The 18,028-nt window shown below is 53.4% G+C and overlaps 5 protein-coding genes across 5 annotated transcripts; 3 read left to right on the forward strand and 2 right to left on the reverse strand.

Annotated features, from left to right (window-relative positions):
• Nucleotides 1–2,595: 2,595 nt before the first annotated feature.
• PV09_08236 (uncharacterized protein) lies at nucleotides 2,596–3,032 on the forward strand. Its single transcript, XM_016362100.1, has one exon. It carries the CDS (start codon nucleotides 2,633–2,635, stop codon nucleotides 2,990–2,992), a length of 360 nt encoding a protein of 119 aa, XP_016210065.1. The 5' UTR covers nucleotides 2,596–2,632; the 3' UTR covers nucleotides 2,993–3,032.
• PV09_08237 (uncharacterized protein) lies at nucleotides 3,011–4,107 on the forward strand. Its single transcript, XM_016362101.1, has one exon. It carries the CDS (start codon nucleotides 3,356–3,358, stop codon nucleotides 3,779–3,781), a length of 426 nt encoding a protein of 141 aa, XP_016210066.1. The 5' UTR covers nucleotides 3,011–3,355; the 3' UTR covers nucleotides 3,782–4,107.
• A 2,444-nt stretch (nucleotides 4,108–6,551) lies between these two features.
• On the forward strand, nucleotides 6,552–8,444 carry PV09_08238 (uncharacterized protein). The gene is made up of 4 exons (XM_016362102.1): nucleotides 6,552–6,896; nucleotides 6,975–7,362; nucleotides 7,556–7,691; nucleotides 7,792–8,444. Exons 1-4 carry the CDS (start codon nucleotides 6,872–6,874, stop codon nucleotides 8,137–8,139), a joined length of 897 nt encoding a protein of 298 aa, XP_016210067.1. The 5' UTR covers nucleotides 6,552–6,871; the 3' UTR covers nucleotides 8,140–8,444.
• PV09_08239 (uncharacterized protein) lies at nucleotides 8,329–9,296 on the reverse strand. Its single transcript, XM_016362103.1, has 2 exons — nucleotides 8,680–9,296; nucleotides 8,329–8,541 (listed from the first exon to the last, which is right to left on the reverse strand). Exons 1-2 carry the CDS (start codon nucleotides 8,951–8,953, stop codon nucleotides 8,483–8,485), a joined length of 333 nt encoding a protein of 110 aa, XP_016210068.1. The 5' UTR covers nucleotides 8,954–9,296; the 3' UTR covers nucleotides 8,329–8,482.
• Nucleotides 9,297–11,816: 2,520 nt separating this feature from the next.
• Nucleotides 11,817–17,892, reverse strand: PV09_08240 (uncharacterized protein). The gene is made up of 2 exons (XM_016362104.1): nucleotides 17,641–17,892; nucleotides 11,817–17,587 (listed from the first exon to the last, which is right to left on the reverse strand). Exons 1-2 carry the CDS (start codon nucleotides 17,709–17,711, stop codon nucleotides 12,112–12,114), a joined length of 5,547 nt encoding a protein of 1,848 aa, XP_016210069.1. The 5' UTR covers nucleotides 17,712–17,892; the 3' UTR covers nucleotides 11,817–12,111.
• Nucleotides 17,893–18,028: the final 136 nt, after the last annotated feature.

Raw genomic sequence — 18,028 nt, forward strand, 5'->3', positions numbered from 1 at the left:
GGGCGCCCAAGCACAGCGCCCCCCCCCCCCCCTCTCCCCCCCTTTCTCCTCCAAGGCCTGTGCCTCTGGTGCGCACACACTCGGGTGGGTTGTCTGCACTCTCTCCTACAGCCATGATCGTCAACTCAGATCCTTCCATCCTGGCCACAAATCCACCGGTTCAGAGGGTAGATCCGCTGCTCGCACGCACATCGATCACTCCACACGCTGAATCTCTCTTCTTCTTTATTCCCCGGGTCTTGTCTTTTTGTTCGTCCTCTGTGCCCGTCCACCGTTATTCTCGCTTGCTCACGCGTTTCGTCCCCCTCCGATAACAAGGGAAAAGAGGGCGCCTCCTCCACCCAACCCTTTCACCCCCCCGGCTGCACGCGCAAGCCGACGTTCCGTCCGTAAGATGTCCAGGAAAGAAAAATGATAATGATAATAGGCCCTTTATGAACGGAGCCTGTACAAAAACAGGCCCGTCTCTTCGGCTGGCACCAGCCCTCTGATCTCCGGCCGCCACCCTCTTTAGGCGGCACACCGTGGCTTGCGACTGGGGCCGCGGAATCTCCAAAAAAATTTTGGAAAAAAAAAATAAGGAACGGTGGGGGCTCTGATAGCAACAGCGAGGCGACTTCGCGTACTACTACTGCTGATAGCTGTTTTTTTGCACGCAACACGCGACGTGCCGTTTACGCTCCCCTCGCCCCCCAGGCCCCTTGAGGCTCTAAAATAAAATAACCACAACTACAAATGACACCACTTGGACCCGTCGCACTTGGAACGCGACATTTCCCCCCGGGGACCGCCACAAAGCCGCGGACGGGACGTCTCGACCACCTTCCGGAGCCTGGGTCCCCTCTCCATTATTCCCTCTGTGATCTGGAATCATTGGCTTCACTCTCCCTACTGGCTGGCTTTCCGTCTCTTGCCCGCCTGGCCTGGTCGGGACGCCGGGCACGCTGCATGATCCCTTGATGTTTTTTCCTTTTTTTCTCTCTTCGTTCAGGTACCGCGCGAACGAAGCCTGAGCCGCACTTTTTTTTTTCTCTGTACGTGTACCACAGTAAGAACCAGTGAAGTGAAAAGGCAACGCCATCGAGGGTCATACTCTACCCAACACATCAGAAACGTCCCTCGCTGCTTTCGTAGCCCTTCGTCCCTTGCTGGATTGTCCGCACGGCTCGTACTGCTTTCTTATTCGGCCCGAGGCTGTGAGGACGACCAGGAAAAGAAAATGAAGACGCAAACAGTAGTGCTGATAGGTTGGCCGTGGGACAGCCCGTCTGGCTCTCTAGCCTTTCTTACTAAGTTACGCTCTCCTTGCAGCGTCCCGTGTGCGAGAGGAACATCGTCAGCCTGCCAAAAGACAAGCTGAAGCGGGCAAGTGCGGTGTAACAGCTCCGCACGCTCCATGCAAAACGCCGCAGGCTCGAGACAGGCTGATCCCTGGACGACAAAAAGTGACAGCATCTTCAGGCTCATGCAAGCTGCATGGTTGCAATAAAAAAAAGGAAAAAAAAAGCACTATGGAAAACGGTTTCGATCATTGGGAATCCCGAGGCGTTGGCTAGCGCTCCCTCGAAACCTCTCCGCACGTTTTCCACCTATGCCGGCCCCAGACAGTGATGCTTCAATGCCGTCCGTCTGGCCTCGAGTCTGTCTCACATCTTCTCTTTGTACTTCTGCCTCAGTAATGGCAATCGGCCCGTTCCTCCCTTGTCGTATGTGTGCCCGTACTGACATGAGCAAGGGAGGGCAGGGAAAAGGACAAAGAGGGAGATGCAGAGGGGTAAAGCAGCAACGTACCGACCTTTTCCGGCTTATCAGCGTCGACAGATCTAAGAAAAGAAAATGGGGGAAACCAAGCAAAGGGAGAGCCAATTCGCGCCCGTTGTGCGCCGTGATCGGCCTCCCCGCTGCCTTGCTCCGTCCGTCCTCTTCGTCACGTTGTGTTCTGCTCTGATCCACGTCTTTTCATCTCCGTGGCAATGTAGCATTGTCATTGCAAGCACCGACGTCCCGCGTTGGCTCTTGCGCGCGGACTGCGTTGACGAAATCCCGCAGCCGAACGAGAAAAAAAGGAAGGAAAAAGAAAAGGCTTGCCGAGAAGCTCCGCGTGCTCGTACGTGTGTTCTGTCCCACGATTTTGCACAATGTTGTGTGAGACATACGACCGTCCTCTCGTGACCGAAAGGATCGACTGATCTTTCCACATCCAGTCCTTTGGATTCCGATCCCATCGGCCTCTTCCTTCCTGCTTTCGCCCAATCCTCCCCTCTGTGCCGCGTACCTGATGGTCTGTCCCCTGCACTCTCGCCTCGTTTCAGGACGACGCTTTCTCTCGCTGCACGTCCGGCGTTGTTACAGAGGGGGATCAGTTTTCCAGAAAGAGCATTAGCAGATTCACATCACCGTCGCGGACGAAAATATCCACTGTGTTTCTTTTTTTTTTTTTCCTTCTTCTTTTCTTTTCTTTTTTTGCGGTCCTTATCTGTGATGGGATGTGGTCAGCCAAAAGCGGACATGGGCGCTGGAGGAACAGGCTGAACAAGTGTAAGGATCTCTCAGCCTTACGGATCCGGTTTCTATTTGCCACCCACTGCTCTCTCGCTCAGCACGGTAAATCTTGCCCTCGTCGCGTTGTTCCATGTCGAACCAAAATCGAAGATTCTCTGCCACCCCTTGGTACATACACGGTACGGCACGCGCACATGTGGAGACAGACGCAAAGCAAGCCGAGTGTTTGGTGTCTCATTCTTTGCAGCTATTGCCAATGACCTTTTTATCTGGGCCCTCGACCGTCCCAATTCTTTCGAGCGTGGCTGCTCTGGGACGTCGAACATGTTCCGACCAGGATCGAACCAATGACGCTCCACAACGCTGTTGTCTGGCAAGTACCAGTGCTCTTTCGTTCCAATGCTGTTGCACCCCTCGCTCAGGTAAATCTCCGTGGCTCGACGACGACTTGCACGAGAATGAAAAAGCGCGACGAGACGGCAAGGGATAGACCGGCTGACAACAGCTGAAACGCGAGCCGTACGTCCAGCATCAAACGTCTCACAAGCGGTGCCTTGACGCTCCATTCCGTCGTCTTCTGCCACGGGTGTTGGCGTCGACGACATAGGATCGTGCACATGTGACTCGTTCCTCCGACTTCGATCACCTGTCACGACTTGCCACCCCTGCGCGCACATCAATCAATCATACATGCCTCCTTGACTCGCGGACAGCCAGCAGTGCGACGCAGAGCCAAAAGGCGTCGAGTCCCGTGCCATCGGAGAATTTGGCATACCACGAACAATTACTCGCGCCTCCCGGAACCTCTCGCGGACACAACCTTATCGACGCCGACGCAGGGTCTGACTACTGCATGGGCCTGCTCAGCTACACTTTGCGTCACGATTCATACGCTGCGCATCGACCGCTCGCACGCCTCGTAACCTGTTCTTCTTTCCTTTGCTTTTCGCCACTGCCAACGGAACAACACAAGACGAACGGTCAGTGCCAGATGCCGAGTAACAGTTCTCTGTTCGTCCCCCCTCCACCCCCCTTCCTCCTCCTGAAGGGGGAGGTCGTGTTTGAGGGAGCCACAACAGTGGTTGGGGCCCTTCTCCTGAGAAGAGAGTCGTGTGCAAGACAGGACGTTCGCCTCTGCTCTCGCGCACAAACCCACACACGACGTCATGGTGCTTGTGCGCCATCGTTCGCGTGCATGAGTCGCTGCCATTCCTTAACTACATGTACTACCCACCACCAGAACGACTACTACTGTCACTACGAGGACGACCACTACTGAGTCTACCCGCAACTTTGTAGCCTGCTGATCCGATATAAGACAGCTGTGGACCGGGCAAATCGGCCACCTCGTGCACGGGCTCGCTTGGCGCAGTTCTTGATATCGAGATCCGGAAACCATCGTTCTTCTTCGTCTTCTTCTTGGCCCACCGACAGGCACAGAGGACCGGGAAATGGCCTTGGGGAATAGGCAGACGGAGTGCTCGAGGAGAAATGACCCACCTTGCTATTCTTTTTGTCCCTCCTCCTCTTCACCGTCCTCCCCTCGTAGTTCTAGCCTCGGAGCCGGGCATATCAGCCAATGCGGCCGGCAGTGACGAAATCTTGGAGAGTATTTTTTTTTTTTGGACTTTGGCTCTCCTAAAGCGACGCAAGTGTCAAGAGGCGTACGTCTCTCGCCTCCAACACAGCAGCGTTTTCCGCGTGCATTCGTCGTCATGATCGTCCGTCCATCCGAGATCCTCTCTTTAGCCGCAGCCCCTCTCATGCAACCGTGCAACAGCGCACGAGCGAAATCGTCCCCACACCATCATGCACGTCTTCTTCCATGCTCTGTCTCTCCCTCTCCACGATTCATGTCGCCCAATCCAAAAGGCCACCTAGCCGTGCTCAGACGACATTGCCATCACCGTAGCCCCCGTCGACTCAAGATCGGCATTAGCGAGAACGTCGACGCAACTGCCCAAGTCATTGTTCTGTGCTAAGGAAGCCCAGCTTGCTCGACCGAACTTAAAAAAAGAGTCGCACTGGATCCTGGACGCAACATGCAGCTGTTCAGAGAACCGGCGCCCGACGCGTCGGGTCGATTTTCCACTTCTTCCCCCCCCCCCCTTACTCGTCCCCTTTTTCCGTCGCCATCGGCCAAGCCAAGCGATTTCGTTCTCGAAAGCCCGTGACTCGCTGGCGTGGATCCTTCGATGAGCCGCACGACCCTGCGCAAACTTAGTGGTGATCTCGTTTCTTTTTTTTTTTTCACTTCCTCTCTATCTCTTCGGGTGGGGAATTCGAACATGGTTCGAGAAAACCGGCCGATATCGAGGGAGCTGACGAATGGGGGAGATCAGACGCTCACTTCCCATCATTGGACCGCTGCTGTTGCTGCTGCTGCTGCTGCTGCCGCCGCCGCCGCTCGGAAGTTCCGTGTCAAGTTTGCCTTGCTCCGTTACATTTTCTTGTCAAGCGCAAACGCGGGTTCCTCCGCGGCACAGCAGCGCGAAGTGTCTCTCGCCTTTTTCCCTTTCCCTTTTTGTTTTCTCTGTTCTTCCCTTTTCGTCGTGCCGGATGTCGACAGCCGAACGGTAAGTTCCCCGGGCTGCTTGAACAACAGGACTTGGCGGCAACTTTTGTCTAAGCTCTGGTTGCAGCACACGCGCACGTGGATTCTCTTTGAGTTTTCTTTTTTTTTTTTTTTTTCCCTCTCTTTTTCTCTCCCCCTTCGCTGGCTGCGATGTTCACACCTCAGTCAGTTGAATGCGGTCGCTGTCACGGGAGAAATACCCGCGCGCGAAACGGGGGAAAGAAACTATTGGCGTGGGCTGTGCTTTTAGCTACGGCACAACAGTCGATTCGTTATGCACAGTTGCAAATGGTCCCATGCATGCATGCGCCTGGCAAAAAGCTGGAAAGAAGAAGAAAAAAAAAAGCTAGTGTACGAGGCTTGTAAACGATGCTACCATGCTTTGGGACCCATTTTAGCAACGCTGCGAATTGCCATCCTGCAAGCATTTTCCTTGCAGCCGCAACGTTTGGGTTGTCGTCCGCCGGTTGGTGGTGTGTGTGTTTCTTCTCCTTCTTCTTTTTCTGGAACGCCTCGTTGGAGTTGGCAGGTTTGAGCAAACGGGAATTGCTCGCCGCTTCGGACAAGGTCCTGCTCCTGACATCGTGTAGCGCGTTTGCGAACCATGGTCTTTCGTCTGAAGATAACGTCTTTTGACGCAGACTGTTTGAGTCACCCTCTCCCCTCCCCCCTCCTTTTCCTTATTTTTTGTTTTTTTGCTGCTCGGATCTGCGAGGAACAGCGTTTCCGCGCGGCTTCGTCCAACACTCGTGTGTCATGGAGAATGAAGGGACGGGGGATGGCATCTTTTGCCTCTTGGCTCGTCCGCTGGAGATGGCTCAGCAGTCAGCGACTCGACCAGACGTTTGAACGTCGTTCCCGTGCCTCCAGAATCAACCACACAGGCCAGCTTTACAGAAAGGCGAGAGTCTCGACTTGCCAAACGTGAGCTTCTTTGGTTTTTTTTTTTTTTTTTTTAATTTTACACGTCGTCTCCGGTCTCATAACTGCCAAGGCTTTGAGCGCCTATTCTATCGGGGACGGATCATGACGCCGCCCTGACTCTCCATGGCGGCTGTCTCTTTCTTTGGCCCCCTTTGTCTCCACTCTTCCGTCCGAACCAAAAGCTTCGCAAGTCTGTAGTCATCCCATGGTGCCAACGATGCGCATAGCATGTCACAGGAACGTGCAGGGCGACATTGTCGAGGTTCCCATTGCCTGTAGCGGAAAGCAATCATGAGCACGGCCGCGGCCGTTGTGAAGGCGAGGACTCGGTTCCTTGGGAGCGCCAGCACCAGGCGGTCCAAAGTAAAGAAGATGTGCTGTCCCACGCACAGGCAGGCGGCGAGGACGGAGAGGGCGAGGAGGAGCCCAAGGGTGAAGGCGGGGTGCTAGGCTGAATCACGTGATGAGAGGGTACTGAGTGGGATGGAGACCCTGGGGTTTTCTGGGCGGAGAGGAAAAGTGTCCAGAGCAATCGGACGGGCAAAGCGAAGCAGCGGTCGAATACACAACGCCGAAAAAAAAAAATATTCAAACCGACGTGTCCGCTCGTCTGCTCTACGCTCACCCCGCGCATTGCGTATCGACGTCGGATTGATTTTGCTTGTTTTTCTCTCGTTCCATACGTTCTCCGTTTGAGCCTGCGAAGGACGGGAGCGAGAACAGGACTCGGCGATATCCTCTCCGCTGCGTGTCTCTCCCTGTGTGCAGCACATACCGCACACACCGCCCTACACGGTGACCGCAACCACGCGAGCTCGAAGCCGCACACACAGACACACGCACACGCATACGCAGCCATTTGACGCAGCCATGGATCCATACTCAGCAGAAGGAGGTGCGGCAAGACTCACGTTTGCAATCCCGAAAAGACTTGGCCGAGTCGTAGGTTGACCAAAAACCCCCGTGCAAACAGAGCTCGTCAACATCCACAACGCCTACCACCAAGGCCAGTACCAGCACGTCGTCGACTTCGACACCTCCTCCTTCTCGCCCGAAAACGAAGCGCCCGCCCAGCTGCTCAAGCTGCGCGCCCTCGTCGCGCTCGGCCGCTACGACGACGTGCTCGCCACCGCCGCCGCCGCCAAGGGCGCCGCCAACAAGTCGCCCGACCTCGCCGCTGCTGCCCTGCTGGCGGGATACCTGAAGGGAGACGAGAGCGCGGTCGAGAAGGCCAAGGCGCTGGCGGAGAAGGAGGCCGACGCGCTCGGCGTCCAGATCCTGATCGGCACCCTGCTGGCGAGGGCCGGTCTCGTCGAGGAGGCGCTGGCTTTGCTGGCGAAGCATCAGGGTAGCCTGGACGCGTACGTTTCTTTCGTTCTATCCAAAACTTTCTCTCTCTCTCTCTCTCTCTCTCTATATATATATATATATATATATATATATATATATCACACACATACGCAAATACATGTATATATGTACATGTTCATGCTCTTCCTCCTTGGTCTCTTTCTAACTCCCCCCGCGGCATGTGGCTAACGTGCGCGCGCACAGCGTCGCCTTGATCGTGCAGATACATCTCCAGCAGAACAGGCTCGACCTGGCCAAGAAGGAGGCTGCGAACGCAAGGAAATGGGCCCAGGACAGCCTGCTGGTCAACATTGCCGAGTCGTGGGTCGGCATGAGAGAGGTACGCGCTCACAAGTGCGATCAGCTTGCCACTTTACCCCCCCCTCCACCCCACTCTTCTCCTCGCGTGCGCGAGAATGGCGACTGACCCGTGTCTGCAGGGCGGCGAAAAGTACCAGGCTGCATACTACGTCTTCGAGGAGCTTGCCCAGTCGAGCGCAACCCAGTCGGTGCAGTCTCTCGTCTCCCAGGCCGTCGCCGAGCTGCATCTCGGACGCCTGGAAGAGGCTGAGGCCGCGCTCAAGCAGGCGCAGCAGCTGGACCCGCACGACTCGGAAGTGCTTGCCAACCTCCTGGTGCTGAACACGATCCAGGGCAAGCCGTACGACGAGGCGAAGAAGAGCCTGGAAGAGGCGAAGAAGGACCACCAGCTGCTTGTGGACTTTAAGGCGCGAGAGGAGGAGTTTGCAAAGGCGATGGAAAAGTACAGTCCCAAGTTTGAGCCCTGATGGAACTCACCGTCTCCCAACCCATTTTCACCCCTTGGAGATTTTTTTTTTCCCCTTACCTTACATGAAGATGAATTAAACACAACCTAGTAAGCGCGCCGCAGCCCGTTGTGACGGGAGTGGGATGGGAAGGGAAGAACTTGGCTTTCTTTTTATTTGTTTTATTTTGGTCTGGGTGTACATTTGACGCCCGGGACGAGGCACGACTTGCTGCCTTGCAAAAAAGCATAAGGTATTTAGACACGAGGCTGGAATTGATAACTACGAACTTTGACACGGACACCCAACATATACACACACATATACACGCACATTTGCGTCGCGATGCGTGCCTACCTCGCCACTATCGCGTGATTGTGTCCTGGAGCGGGCCGTCGGTCACTACGTCAACCTTGTTCTTGTCTGCGTGCGTCGTCGCCTCGGTCAGCAAATGTCTCGTTCCAAGACCCAACGTGCAAAAGCGGTAGGCCCGCCAAATAAAAAAAAAGAACAGAAAATTGGGTCGGGGAGTAGGGTCGAAGAGCGGCAATGGAAACTTACAAAAGGCAACGTAGTCCTTGATCCGCGCGGCCTTCTCCATCGGCTCCGGGTAGAACCACGCCGCGTCCTTGACCTCCCTGTCGCCCACCTTCACAGTGTAGTAGCTCGCCCGGCCCTTCCACGCACACACCGTCGACGTCCCCGTCGGCCCGGCCAGGAACGTCTTGTTCACCGCCTCCGGCGCAAAGTACACGTTGCCCTCCACGACCTCGTACGCGCCCGCGTCCGCACTCGCGAGCACCTGCCCGTCCACAGACGCCGTCGCCACAGGCATTCTCGCGCCCTCGCTTTACCTCGTCCTCTTCCTCGTCGTCGTAGAGCGCGGGATCCACCCCGGGAAGGGACGGATGGAGATGGAAACGCGGACGCTCTGCACGTCTGTCCAGCGGGGGCGTGGGGGGGAAAAGAGTAAGAAGAAGAGACTTTCCTCTTCTTTATTTTTTTTTTCCTTTTCTTTCTTTCTTTCTTTTAAATTCGGTTAAGAGTTTGGTTTGTCGGGGGTGGGTTGGGGGAGATTGGGAGGTCTTTTTTTTTTTTTGTAGCTCCCCTTGTCCCTTTTCACTTTCTTTTGGGGGACAAAAAAGAAAGGAAGAGAGAGAGAGAGGGATGGATTGGATTGTGCACGACGAGAAAAGGCCGTGGTGTTGGTGTGGGGTTGTGCTTACTCCCATGGGGTCCCGTTGCGGGGAAGCTCAAGAGCAAAAAATCAAATCACCAGCCACAGTGGACGAGGGGATTTCTTCATCTTCTCTGTCTGTCTCTCTTTCCCTCTCTCCCTTCCACCCCCCCCCCCCCCCCCCCCCCCTCTCTCTCTCTCTCTCTTTAATCACGGATCTGGACTGGGGGGCTCAACGAAAGAACGGCAGGCAGTTCGTCGTTCAGCTGAGGCCGAGGCCGAGTCTTGAAAGGAAGCCCGATTGACTCGGGCCCATCTCACGGACGCAACTTTGGCTTACGACACACAGAGACCGCTTGCAAAGCGGTAGACTGAGCGTAAGCTGACTCTCGCGTGCCACGACGGAGTTGGAAGTCATCATGGAAAATCTACGTCTTTCGGACGGGGGGAGTCTTAACCTGAGCTTGCCGAGCGGGAGACGCTCCTGATATCGTGCTTGCGAGGTTCACTTTCCTCCGAAAGCTTGAGACGGCTGCAGCTGGTGTACACGCAACGCTCTCATGTTTGGAGAAGAAAAAACATTTTATTTATTCCAGATGATCAATTTTGGTCTATAACAATATAATGCTACCGCACGGAATGCCTCCACGTCGGATCGTCTCGCATATCTTCCGCTTACTTTCAGGTCGCATTCGCAGCGATGATCGCCAAAGCATTCTATGATTTGAACTCACTACGTCGCCTTCGTGCATAGGTCAAGATAGCACGTCCAGGAAATAAAGAATCGAACATGCATTGTTCTGGACGAGTGGTAGTTCACACCAGCGGTTTGAATCCTCCCGAATCAGGTTTAGCGCCTCTTTTTTTTTTGGGAACGTTCATCACCAGCCTGAACGAGCTGACTTCGCGCCATGGCTGTGAATCCACTAAGTTATGCGGAAGACTCCGATAGCACGTTCGTTCAAACCGGTTCAATTGTTCACATGATTAGAAAGCTATACCACAATGCATACAACGTCTCCGTTTTTGGTGCGCTGTCAAGACAGGGAAACCCCATCTCTCGTAGAGCAACTTGTTGACCACTCGATTGTTACCGACGTTGATAACATTCGTCCACAGCTTAAATCGTGGACAGAATACCCCGTAGGACGTGATTATGTCACGCAATTGGCTGGAGTATAACGATTAGGAAACCTCATTTCAAGAAATGACGAACCTGCCTGCTCAGTCCGAGCTCCGTTTTTCCTTCGAGATTCACTATTGCCGTCGGCACACCAGGAGCGACGGCCTTTGCCTTGTGCTGGATTAACACGCGATTCATCGACAAGGCGAGCAGCGTGCAGGGTTCACAGAGGTCATCAATAGCATGCAAATATGGCATGAAGCAGCTACGATCTGCGGTGCTCATCCAGGCGACTCCTAGCATCTAACTCAGCTGTTTCAGCGCAACCAATGGTTCACACGAGTTTGGACCTTGCGGGGGTCTTTGGCTCGATCGAAGGCGATCTTATACGAGAGAGAGAGAGAGAGAATGGGCCTACGCAGGCATCAAGAAGACGCGGTCCGGATCAAATCACAAGCATTACCGGTGTACGTGAGTGGCCTCTGTGCCTGAACGCGCCCACTGTTCGGAAAACGGCCTGATCGAGCCGCCGGCCCGTTTGCAACCAGTTCGATGCCAACCACGGAATTCTCTGCTCGCAAACCCCGCCACGCAAGCAAACCACCCGGTGTGACCCAGGTCCAGACTCCTGTGGACGGCCATCGTCGCATACGGATTCTTGACCCCCCCCCCCCCCCCCCCCCCCCCTCCCTGCTGGCGACAACAGGGCCGGCTTGCCGCGACGTCTTGGCCGAATCCAACACTCGCGGAGCCAGAACTTCTCGACAGCCTCGGGAGCGGAGCTCACGAGCGCACATCCCCCATCACAGGGGAGGACAAAGTCGGCTGCCTTCCCAGACGAACAAGGACTCGGTTCCTCCGCTGGCCTTTGTCATCTCCTCCTGCGGGCGAATGAAGACGCGCGCCCGCACAGCACCTGCTCGAAGGGCGAGAATCGACCCTGCTGTATCCCGCTTGCAAAAAAAACCCTAGAAAAGTGATTCCCTCCCTCCCCGTTTGTGCTGCTTCGGCCTCCGTGACACGCAGGCGTCGGCCCCGAGCGGCACGCATTTCCAGACAATGCATGCTTTGGGCACTTCCCTGATCGGCTCGGGCGGATCGTTTCACCTCGGCCGCGGAGGCATGTGCTGCACGTCAAGGCGGCACGGGAGGGCCCCGACAGAGAAGGTGGAGGAGAGCGGCCCGAATGTTTTGATGGCCGGGCACCTGGACGAGGATGCCGTCCGAGGCCCCCTCCCTCCTTTTGGCGGCGAAAAAGGTTTGCTTCGTCAGGTCTCCCTCGCGACCGCAGCGATTGAGAAACGGTTGAGAGACTTGTACACCATCGCAGTCCAGGTGTCAAAAGGAGACGAAAGACCATGGAGATAAGATTTCATCACGTCATCTATCAAGGCAACATAGAGAAAATCTCAAATACGTTTTCTTTCTACCTAAGCTCTAGCTCAGCATATTGTAAAATTTGACAACGCTTGCGATTTGGTATTGTGCTCCGCAGAGCAAGAAAGTCGATGCAGAACGTTAGGAGAGTGCGGAGGCAACAACAACGTGTTTGGCTGCTATGCTTTGTTTCCCAGTTCTGCCCCAGCGCCAGTGCCCCTGTGCCTCGTGATATACTGAACCGCTCAGTCCTACTTTCCAGCGATTTCCTGGCCTAGCAATCTCAAAACTCAATCCTGACCCTGAATTAACTCAATCACGCCGCGTCAGCTTTTAAGCACTCGCTGGCCGCTCTAAACTCGGCCATGATCTTTTCTTCGAGCCTGCTGTTTGCTTTGCTCGTGGTGTCAAGAGGCCGCAGTCTGATCAACTCCGCCTCCCTCTCGTTGGCGGGAACTACGAGTGGGCCTAGATTACTTCTTCCCATCACGAAATCATCCACATCGTCCTTGACGCTCCTCTCGTCCCACTCCAGCCTTGGGAGTTCCGCCACCAAGGTACCTGACGCGACCCCGGCAGCACGATATCGTTCGACTACTAGCCAAAGCAGGGAAAGCGAGTGAGTTTCCGAAGCCAGGCTGAGGGAGATATGGGAATCGTTCGGTCGAGTGCCGACGGGCGAGTTGCGATTCGCCAGTTCCGTACCAAGTCGATTGAGCTGAGCAGGAAATGTGTTGAGAAAGGAAACTACCTCCGCGGCGACAGGAGCGCCGACGGCGTCGAGAAGGTTGAGGCACAAGGGAAGGATGCCACGAGACCAAATCGAGTGCAGGCGAGTGGGATTGTCAAAAGGTCCCATGCCCTTGGCTCGCGTGTACAGTCGCATTATCTTTGCAGAGGCGAGTTGTGATAACACTCCGTCAACTGCGAGCGTCTCAGCTACAGGAGGTATGCTGGACATCTCAAGAAGGAAGAGGATGGCGAGCTCGCCATAAATCGGATCTCCATCAAGCAGGAACTGGTCCGACCAGGAAAAGAGGCTTGTAGCGTTGAGGCTCGTGTTGTTATTCGCAAAGTGTAATGAAAATTGCGAGAACAATAAGTCGATGCCAGGAATCTTAAGAATTATCTGCAGCATTGCTGTGAGCAAAACGAAGTCACCAGGCAATGCTCGTGTCATATCTTCGTGAAGAACTGCTGTCAACGATTTGAAGCCTTTGATCACAATGTAAACCAAAACTTCGATCAGTTCGTTTGCTTGAAGCGGCTGATGGGATGTCGCGTCACGTTTGGAATTTGGGGTCGCTTTCGTTAGTGGCTTCAGAGTAAGGAAGAGGATCTGTAACAAGGCACGGTAGTAGGACACGTCGCCGCCAGCATATGCAGTGTCAAAGTCGAAGCCACTTGTCCGAATCGTATCCCACGTGGTGCTAAACAGCTTCCTCAGCTTGTTTACCTGCTCTACATCCTTCAAGTCCAGAGTAACCAGTTTCTGGAGCAGGTTCAGTGCAAGCTCCAGACGTTGGAACCTCAGCTTCTCGAAGATAGCTTGAGGTACAGTTGACTGCGCGTTCTCCTCTAAGCAGTGCCCCACAACGTCGATTAGCATGGCGGAGAGCGTTGTATCGGGCTTGACCGTCTTTGCCAACTCAGCAGCGAGTAATTTCCATCCTCTGAGCAGTGAGATCTGCGCATCCACATAGGACAGATCCTCGTTCGCTTCTTTCAGATGCTGCTCTAGGCCCTTGAGTAGTTTGCTTTTAGCTGAGCGCCGCACGTTGAGAACGCGGCTGGCAAATGGAACGTCGTAGAAGTAATTTCCACCGAAATGTGTTGGAAATGTAAGCGTATGCTTGAAATTCTCCAGCCGCAGGCCCTTGTGCTGCTTCTCTAGATTTGCCTTCAAGTTCTTGTGCAATGAGTCGTTGTACTTAGGAGCAGCTACACCGAACCTCTCGAAATATTGGAGGTGATCTATGATTTTCTTTGCCGCAGCATCCAAGTCACCAAGCTGCGCACTCGAATACAAGTACATAGCGAGAATCTCGCTGATTGTGGCAGCAATCGCAGCTTCGTTGGTGAGGCTCATCGTTGTATCGGTTGGTTCGCGGTGCAAGTGGCGGATATAATTCTTTGCGATTGCATCAATGAATTTGGGATGGCTCCTTAGTTCTGATACAGCCCAAGCCCAGTGGTTCTGGCAGCTCGCCACGAAACGCAGCATCTCGAGTGCAAGCTCCGGTGGAAGTCTGCGCCAGACTGGTCGACCTTCCACGAGTGAGACCTCGCTGAGCTGGTTGAGTGCACTAGAGAATAGTGAGACGGTCCTGTTTGACGGTTGATCTTTAGATTGTAAGCGCTTGCTATCCTTGGGGATCTTGCCAGTAAGTAAGCATATCGCGAGCCATTGCTGATTCGACGAGACGATCGCGGAGAGCATCCCCCACAACTTGCGCTCTGTATGGACATCTTCATATGGCAGATCCAGATGACCCAACACGGCCAAAAAGTCCTTTGCTGAGCTTGGGCTCAAGCTACCCAAAAGCGATGGTGCCATTGATCCCGTATCTGCAATGGCTGCGGCATTCGTAAGCCTCTGGATTAGATCCGACACGGGAGCTTTGAAGCCTTCGTACCCAGCGAAAAGCCGTACAAGGATCGGTGTGCTCCTGTATATATGCTGCTCTAATCCAGATAACGAGGTGTCAACCTTGGCAGCCCTGATGCAAACGGCGGCATTTATCAAACTTATCGCTGAATTGGCCTCCTTCTTGCTCATCCTGCCGAATATTGCAAATACCGACCTCTTAAGGCTGGATACTGCATCACTCAGCATGTCAATCAGCGCGTCCGAGAGACCTTGTGCGACGGACTGTTTCAACAGCACCTCTTTGATGGTCTCTCCTGCTTCTGCGAGCACTGAGACGACAGCCTTCTGATGAACATCGACAGCATCATCAAAGCCATACACATATTTCAGGACTTTCTCAAACGACGCCGCAAGGTTCGCACTGATCTCCGCTCGATCCCTTAGGTCAATATACCTCCAGCTTCGGGAACTGGTGAAAACTTCTAATAGTGTCTTTGTGAAACAGGTTATCACCACTGCTGCCATCCTCTGCGGGAGTGGTTCGGCTCCCGCACGGATCCCTCTTCTATCACTAAACCGTGTAAGCGCTCTCCCTTCACTAGGAGATGTCGCGGCTCCTGGCCACAAAGACGCATCTGCCAAAGCCTCAAAGAGACGGATACAAGCAGCAAGGAGGTCGTATCGCCCTTCAACCATTTCTACGGCCGCCACAATCGCTGCAAGATAACCGCCCCGACCATCGATCTCCAGTAACTTGCTACGAGCGAGGATGGGCCATAGGCGTGCAGGATGTGTCAGGGCAACTGCATGAAAAAATTGTATGCACTGGACGAGGACATCTAGACTGCCCTCTTGCGTGCCAGCAACAGATACAGCAGCGAGTTGCGCCTCGAACAACTCTGCTACAATCTCGAGAAGATTCCTTTGTGGTTCCGCTTCAATGTATGTTTCGTCTAGAATCGATACTCCGCCATCGCCATAAGGAATACCGGCCTTATGGGTTGCAAGTAACACTGTAGAAAGTAGCCCCAGAATGTCCACAATGTCATCAAGTGGTACCGGAGCACCTGTCGAGACGTCCACAAAGTCATTACCAGGAATGACGGTGCACAAACATCCGATCATATACCGTAGTGGAGAGAAATGCTTGTTGAAGCATATTACTGGCGGCCGCCCAGAAGCTACAAGCGATCCTACACTCCCAACTGGAAGACAAGTCTCAGATCTCTCGTCTTCATCGTCGCCCATGCCCCCATCAGTGATCGCGAGTTGAGAGGAGAAACTCAAACCTGCCCTTTGCGAATGAAAAAAGGGTACACGCTCGACCAATTTATACGGAATTTCATCGCCCTCGAACTCCACGCTTGCGGGATCTTCCCTATAACCAGAAAATCCAGGGGGAAGCTTCAGCATGAAGCTCTCTGCGTGCGTGATATATTCCATTAGATCTTGGACTCTCCCCTCATTTGTTTTGCAATTCAGAAACAGAGCCCGGAGAAGCTGATGGAAAGGACCCATTTCGCGCGGGTATCTGTACCGCATCTCGCCGAAGTAGTCCTTGAATCCGTCTTCCAATCCATCAGCTACAAATTCGATAACTGTATCCAATTGTGTTGTCTCTCGATCAACTAGATGCCAGTACGACCGGTCGCCGCCGATAATGGACAGGAAAGCACCAAGGGTTTCTGAAGTATATTGTATGAGTGGTCCTGACTGCTGGAACAGGTCAAAGAGTATATTCCGAGTTGTCTCCGCAAAAGTGCGAAGCATTCTCTCGCCGTAGAATTTGTCAAGAGCGGAGACAACAGTAGACATTTGTTGAAACACGGCGAGATGGCTCGTTGCGCATTGAGCGAGAGGAGTCATTATCTCCCCGAGTGATTCTGCGGGGCTGATGATTTCCAGGAAACCTTCGTTAAGGGTATCGGTACGCCAATGATTGCGCCGTATCAACGAATCAGTCAGCCCATCAGTATCTTCATCGGTCTCGATGGCGCCAGACTGTTGAGCGAATATTTGCAGATTCGAAACAAGAATGACCCAAGCAAAGATTGCAAATGCAGATGCATTGCACCCATGCTCTGCAAATACCACGAAGGCATCCTGCAAAGTCTTGAGACATGAACGATTGCATACATAAAAACCTCTTGTTTCCGGTGCATTCATGACATCCTCGTCCTTGTAGTCGGGCCGAATGAACTCCAGCGCAGCAGGAAGCTTTAATATAGCTAAACTTGCCGTTGAAAGGTTGAGCTGAAGTAGCGTAGCAAGTGTTGGCGAACCTTCTAAAGCGGACGTGATGATAGGCGTGAAGAAACCCGTGTCAAGCATCAGCTGGAAGAACGGCTGAACAGCATCCACAGACAACACTTTTTCGCTGCTGTCTGATACTAAGGTAATCGTTTCAAGAGTAGTGACGATTTCCAATAGCAAAAGATCATTGAGCTGCGTCCGCAAAGCTTGTTCGTCTCCGAGTAATTCTAAGAGCTCGCCGAAACCATCTGCGGTCTCGAGCGCGGCCTTGATTGAGTCGACAGCTTGCTGCACGAATACTGAGCCATCGCGGCGTGGCAGGAACGAAGTTTCAATTTCGACACCCAATTTGTTCAAAATCGCTTGACTGGTCTGCCCTGTTATCCACAATGTGCGTCGTGCGCTGAAAATGAGCCTGCTAGTTGCGAGAACGTATGTCTTCTCGGTGTGATAAAGGGCCACGAGCCGTGCCCGTCGCTGCAATTGCTGCTGTTCGGATACAGCCTTTTGGGTATCGGTATTAGAATCACCATTCGCTGTTGATTTTACGAACATAGACTGATTCAATGCGCTGTCCGCAACTTCGGCATCGTCAATTTTGGTTTCTGCATCCAGAGGTCTCGCCAACAAGCTCAAAGATGGCCTCTTCTGCCATTCCAGAACCGCAATTCTCAACGCGATCACTTCATCGACCTTGATTTGCTTAGACAGCCACAAAGCATCTTCCTTGATCTCAGTGAGATTATAAGAAGCGCTATCATCGGGCGTGATGTTGATAGCTGCAGTGAGATGCTCAAATCGCGATTTTGTTCCCGCAGAAGGTATATCGAAAGGCTTTAGCGGTCGCTTGAGAAGCTTGAGACTTTCGGGGTCGTCAAGAAAACGGTGTACTCCTGGAGGGAGCTCTGCAACGCTATCTTGCAGCGAAGTGTAGACATCTTTCCATGATCTTTTAATTTCATTAGACAAGTTTTTGCGAGATTCTCGTGTTTCGAGACTGACAGTAAAAGAGTTTGGTCCTTTAGACATTTATCCAGCGGCGGGAAGTAAACATCATCTGCCATAGGCGCCATCGTTTATAGAGCAGCTTGCGCTGTAAGGAATTGCGCAACGCCTGCGCATACGATTATTGACCGTTATATCATTTCAGTCATAAAAAACTCATAGGCGCTAGAATTGCAAGTCAAAATAGGTTGTGAGAAGAGTGACGCGTCAAAGGAGTTGATTAACTCTCTCTCAAGCGTTATGACTTTCAAGAAAGTTCATGGAGCTAAAGAAATCGACCGGGCGCTCAGGCCTGGACCTAAGTCTAGCCTTGCGGCCTTGCTGCCTTTCCACCCAGTCACCGCATCTCCATGAAATCTGACTCCCGTGTCTTATTCTTGCCATT

Source organism: Verruconis gallopava (assembly GCF_000836295.1).
Source record: "Verruconis gallopava strain CBS 43764 unplaced genomic scaffold supercont1.38, whole genome shotgun sequence".
Classification (NCBI taxonomy): Eukaryota; Fungi; Ascomycota; class Dothideomycetes; order Venturiales; family Sympoventuriaceae; genus Verruconis; species Verruconis gallopava.

Excerpts from the sequence above, each read along its gene's own strand:
- PV09_08238 (XM_016362102.1), top strand. The coding sequence starts at position 6,872 with ATGGATCCATACTCAGCAGAAGGAG. Across the intron at positions 6,897-6,974 it reads TCCATACTCAGCAGAAGGAG|AGCTCGTCAACATCCACAAC; the intron begins GTGCGGCAAGAC and ends CCGTGCAAACAG. Across the intron at positions 7,363-7,555 it reads CATCAGGGTAGCCTGGACGC|CGTCGCCTTGATCGTGCAGA; the intron begins GTACGTTTCTTT and ends GCGCGCGCACAG.
- PV09_08237 (XM_016362101.1), top strand. The coding sequence starts at position 3,356 with ATGGGCCTGCTCAGCTACACTTTGCGTCACGATTCATACGCTGCGCAT.
- PV09_08240 (XM_016362104.1), bottom strand. The coding sequence starts at position 17,711 with ATGGCGCCTATGGCAGATGATGTTTACTTCCCGCCGCTGGATAAATGT. Across the intron at positions 17,588-17,640 it reads AAGGACCAAACTCTTTTACT|ATCATGGAAAGATGTCTACA; the intron begins GTCAGTCTCGAA and ends TGAAATTAAAAG.
- PV09_08236 (XM_016362100.1), top strand. The coding sequence starts at position 2,633 with ATGTCGAACCAAAATCGAAGATTCTCTGCCACCCCTTGGTACATACAC.
- PV09_08239 (XM_016362103.1), bottom strand. The coding sequence starts at position 8,953 with ATGCCTGTGGCGACGGCGTCTGTGGACGGGCAGGTGCTCGCGAGTGCG. Across the intron at positions 8,542-8,679 it reads CAAGGACTACGTTGCCTTTT|ACAAGAACAAGGTTGACGTA; the intron begins GTAAGTTTCCAT and ends CGACGCACGCAG.